This window comes from Mugil cephalus, chromosome 13 (genome assembly GCF_022458985.1).
Source record: "Mugil cephalus isolate CIBA_MC_2020 chromosome 13, CIBA_Mcephalus_1.1, whole genome shotgun sequence".
In the NCBI taxonomy this organism is placed as follows: Eukaryota; Metazoa; Chordata; class Actinopteri; order Mugiliformes; family Mugilidae; genus Mugil; species Mugil cephalus.
The window spans coordinates 24,125,565-24,130,415 of NC_061782.1; the positions used below are offsets into that span (position 1 = coordinate 24,125,565).

At 39.6% G+C, this 4,851-nt stretch overlaps 1 protein-coding gene across 1 annotated transcript; it reads left to right on the forward strand.

Moving 5' to 3' along the window:
• Positions 1 to 655: 655 nt before the first annotated feature.
• Positions 656 to 4,188, forward strand: LOC125019100 (G-protein coupled receptor 4-like). The gene is made up of 4 exons (XM_047603610.1): positions 656 to 803; positions 2,175 to 2,388; positions 2,470 to 2,645; positions 2,762 to 4,188. The coding sequence occupies exons 2-4, from the start codon at positions 2,197 to 2,199 to the stop codon at positions 3,231 to 3,233; spliced, it is 840 nt and encodes a 279-aa protein (XP_047459566.1). The 5' UTR covers positions 656 to 803; positions 2,175 to 2,196; the 3' UTR covers positions 3,234 to 4,188.
• Positions 4,189 to 4,851: the final 663 nt, after the last annotated feature.

Here is a 4,851-nt window from a genome sequence, read left to right on the forward strand (position 1 = left end):
ATACACTCGCTGTCTTCTCTGCTGAGTGTATTGTGACTGGTGTATGTATTGACATACTTAGCTGGATAACTGACTGTGACTGGAGGTGCTGTACATGGAGGAAGTGAATGTTAACAGATACTTTTACAATGTTTTCCTGCAGGTCTGAAAGGATCCCAGTGTTCCAGTCTATGTCATCAACCTTCTTATTTTTGGCATCATTCAGCTCCTCTGCACGATTATATAGGTTGCAAAAGAAAACTGAACCATTTTTTATTATTATTATTTCAGATTATGGTGTTGATCAGTTCTACATCCTAAAACATGCTCGGCAATAAAGCTTCTTCTGATTGGGATTACACACTGCTGCCAGTAGCTTCTGATAACTCTAGCTTCTGATAACTCTAGCTTCCTCATCGTGCTTCAGATTCTTCTTGCAGACTTGATTTTGTACATTTTATACATTTTCACACAACCTTTTGGCCTCACTGTGTTGTTGTAGACTATAACTATAGCAAAGAAGGTAAACTCTTTCAGTTCTGTCAGGAGTACAGTTTGTCTTCTAGCTGCCACGCATACATCACACTCTATGCAAAAGAAGGTGGAGATAACCGTCAAACTGGATTAATATCATGTGTTGGAGGATGTTTTGCTCCTTCCTGACCCCTCTGATGAACACGCAATAATGTTCGATATCTCACTTCCTCATATGAATAGATTTAGGGGACCAGAAACCTCCCACGTGTCACATTCTGCTGGTGCAGAGGATAGAACCAAGACTAGTGTGAGGAACTCCTTCACGTTTGATCTTGCAACTTTCTGAGGTAAATATTGGAAATTTTAAGAAGGAACAAAGACATAAAAAAATTAATTAAAAAAAAAAAGCAATGAAAATAAATCTGTAACAATTAGAACATCATTGGGCTGTAGATGTGAAGAGCACTGCAGTTAAAACAGTTTTGCTTTATTTCATTTGCACTTTTTCCTCCTGAACTTTTATTAGTATGTGCAGTGTGTAGCCAATGTGACTGTGTCACCAGTGGTGCGGGGAGTAATCCCACATATTGCTTAAATTGACTAAAAAAATATTGCAAAAATCTAATTCCTGCATTCCAGTTTTGATACAATTAAATGTTCAGTGACAATGTTGCAGTGACATTTATGCTCATAAATAATATATCTAGATATGGTTTTCTGTGGTAATTTGTTGTAAGTACTTTTAATTCATTAGTTAATATTTTGTATAGAGTTGAAACTCGTGAGGATTTTCTGCTGCAGACCGTGAGCGGAGCAGGATCCACTGATCAGTTAGACTATAAAAGACTGGTCTTCACATAGTCACCCTGATAGTGTTGCCAGATTGGGCAGTTTTCTATCTTATTTTGCAGTTAAAAATAGAACTGGACCATCTGGGAGCCAGAACAACTCTGATCTGGAGTTTCTGAGTTGAGAACTGATTGCTCTCCTACACAGACTGGGGTCCAATGAATTCATATGTGCAGTCTGTATGTGGTGATAGACAGAAGAGTAACAGTGATGTAGGCAAACATGTCAACTATAACACTTTGTTCTCTAGAAGCGGGCGGTTTAGATTCCACTGTCGAGTCTGTTGTAAATGATTTTCGTGGCTTAATAGCTTTAAAGGACAAACAGGTAATATAAGTATCTGCCTATGAGTGACTACATGATGTCATCAGATGCCTGCATAGGAGACAGATGTGATTACTTGGTGGTAGTTGGAAAATTTCTGTGTAGCTGCATTGATTTCTACCAATGTAAGCAATCTGGGTGGTAAAACTACTAAACAAAACATCAGTCTAACATTTTGGATGGTTTTGTGTGTGTGTTGGTGATCTTTTAGCTGCTAGTAGACAGCTCTTACCTGCTGTCTCAGCACACTACTGGTGCTTTGTGTGGTTGTGTGTGTGTATCTCATTCACCTGAATTCTGCTTTTGTGTTTGTTTATTTGGGCGTTACACTCTGTAGCTTTATTACTGTCTGTTATTTCTGCTAATGGGTTTGCAAATATGTAAAGAAATCCTCATCAAAAAGTAGCCTTAGTGTCCCATAGTGAAACCTTCCGCACAAGCACCTTTGTCTAACCAAATGGGAAAACCTTAGAAGTGTTCAAAATGAATCAAAACATCTGAAGACTGTGAGTATCATTGCAATCTATATGTTTCTTATCTCCCAGGCACCGGGATTCACATTCAAGAATGGAAGATCTGAACAACAGCAACAGCTCATGGGACCAAAATTATGATACCAACATCAGCGCTGGCAATTCCAGCATCAGATATGGCTGCTATAATGGCAACGAAGGATTCATCGTATATGTGGTCTCATGGATCGTTATTTGCGTCGGACTGCCTTTGACCCTATTGGCCGTCTATGCCGTTTCTTCTTGGGTGAGTTCATTACAACTGAGGACGAGATGAAGTTCAGAGTTTACAAATGCTTTGCCCAATTTTGACAATATTTTCCTGCAGAGCCGAAACGATCACAGTGCTCACATCTACGCCACCAACCTCCTCATTTCTGATCTAATTCAGCTCTGCTGCATGATTGCTTGGGTGGCAGGCGAGAAATGCAAGGAAATGCTTTTTTTGTACTTTTTTGGTGTGTTTTCCAGCGTTGGCTTCATGGTGTGTATTTCCCTGGAAAGGTAACTCTCTCCCTGATACAGTTGGTGTGTAACTACATCGATGTCTAACCATTTTCTAAGTATATAATTATGTTGTTCCTAAAAGACTGTACATGCGTGTGTGTCTTTCGTTGCAGGTACCTGGTCATTGCGTGGCCGCTGTGGTACAGATGTAGACGAACCATCAAAAACTATGTGGTGACCTGCACCATCGTCTGGGTCCTCCCTCTTATTTTTGTCCTGCTGTGCTTTTACACTAAAGACCGTATCCAATTAACCATCATTGCTGTCTTCCTCTTCCTCCCCCTCCCCCTGTTCATCTTCTTCCTGCGTGGGACTCTTAAAGCCCTATCTGCATCCCTCAGTGTCCCCACCGATGAAAAACGCAGAATTGTGGCAGTTTTGGTTGTGATTCTGCTTATTTACACACTGCTGTTCCTGCCCTGCATCATTTTGTCACTGGCAGCAGCCGAAATGAGCCACGGCTACAGAATGATAACTTTCATTCTTACGCAGATCAGTCCTCTTGCAGATCTGATTTTGTACATTTTCATCAGAAAAGGTGCCACAGACAAGCTTTTGGCCTCTCTGTGTTTTTGTAGAATGTAGATACAGCAATCAGCACATGGACACAATGAATAATGTGTATACAGCCAGCTTCATGTGGGCAGGAAATAGTTTGATTTTAGTTGTCGTTGTAGGAAGCTTCATAGCAGCTTTTCTGTAGGCTCTGGCTATGGATACATGTTTTATAGTTCTATATAAACTATATTATCAATTACATTCAAATAAATGATGCCTAATCACGTTTGCCTGATTGTCATTGTCCATGCAGTAAGACGCAGTAAAGAAAAAAACGTGGAGCCAATAAAAAGTATTCAGTGGCTTTGTGGGAAGATAGTTTGATTTGCACTTCATCCACGTTTCCACCTTTGTGGATAAAGACGTAATAATATGACAGCAGATGTCATAACATAAAGATGTCTCATAATTGCCCCTCGGGGATAAATAACTTTTTTTCTTATTCTGATTCTAATATGGAAAACAAACTCCACTGTTTCTTCAGTCTTTGTTCATGCAAGCTTTGACACACATACAATGGAAGGTTGTCTTCTGATCTGCAGCAGCTCCACTCAGGTCTTTATTTGAAGATGTTGGAATTTGACAGTTAAACTTACTGGGAGGTAAAAATAACCATACTTTTTACAACCCTAGTTGCTTCTTGAACATCACAAAAAAGGCCTAATTCTTACAGATGAATTCCTCCGCTAACAAGAAGATGAGAAGATGAGAATCACAGACAAAATAGAAAGGCGTACTAACGCAGGTTTATATCAGTGTTTATAACAGTGTTGAAGTTTTGATGCGTTGAATTACCCTGCATCACTGTTTAGTTTCTGGGCAGTCCATTCAAGTGTTCAAGGTTTTGCTAAAGACTCAAAAGCAGCATCATGTCACACAGCTGTGAGTCAGGAGGTTTTCCTCTTGATAAAGATCAAGGAACCAAACTGCTGTTTATCTGTCACTGAGCTCTGAACATGCAAAGCGTAACTGCTTTTTTTTAATTTTTTTTTACAAGCAATCTGTGTTTAATGTCTATGTTTAAATCTATGTTTTTAAATGAAGCAACATCAAGAACGATAAACTGTATGTGTTTTTTGCCTCAATACTAAACTTATTGTAACTTCTTGAAAAAAATAGTATAAATTCAGCACATTTAGTTTTAAATGTAAACAAACCTTGTGGAAATTAGCGTCATTTATACTTGTGTCTTCGTCAGTCTGACTTGCTCTATAAAAACATCACCCAAACGGTGCTGTTTCTTTTTTGCCAGTTGAGTTTATTTTTATTTTTATTTTTATGTTTGTATCTCGGAACCTCCTCAGTTAACCTTTCTTCAATGCGTTCCATCTTTATTGATCAAACAATCAATTTGAATAGGGGAGATGGAGGAGCATTACATTTTTGGGAGATGCCCATGAGCTACGGCGCTAGGGTCCGTGTATGCTCCACACCGTATCTATGGTGTCACACTGACTCAGAAGTCTAAATTACTGAGTGAGAGGAAGCTGCTCTTCAGAGGGAAAAGGCTGACACTGCCATGTTCAGCTGGATTCAGATGCCTGTTCCCTGTCTTCCTTCATCCAGCGTTTTTTTGAGACAGCTCAGTGAGCAGGATAGGCCACAACGGCACTAGCTGCTTGCTCTCATTGCAACAGCACATACC

What these genes read in the sequence shown, in the direction of transcription:
- LOC125019100 (XM_047603610.1), top strand. Translation starts at nt 2,197, where the DNA reads ATGGAAGATCTGAACAACAGCAACAGCTCATGGGACCAAAATTATGAT. An exon ending in TCTATGCCGTTTCTTCTTGG is followed by an intron (nt 2,389 to 2,469) that starts GTGAGTTCATTA and finishes ATTTTCCTGCAG; the next exon opens with AGCCGAAACGATCACAGTGC. An exon ending in GTGTGTATTTCCCTGGAAAG is followed by an intron (nt 2,646 to 2,761) that starts GTAACTCTCTCC and finishes CTTTCGTTGCAG; the next exon opens with GTACCTGGTCATTGCGTGGC.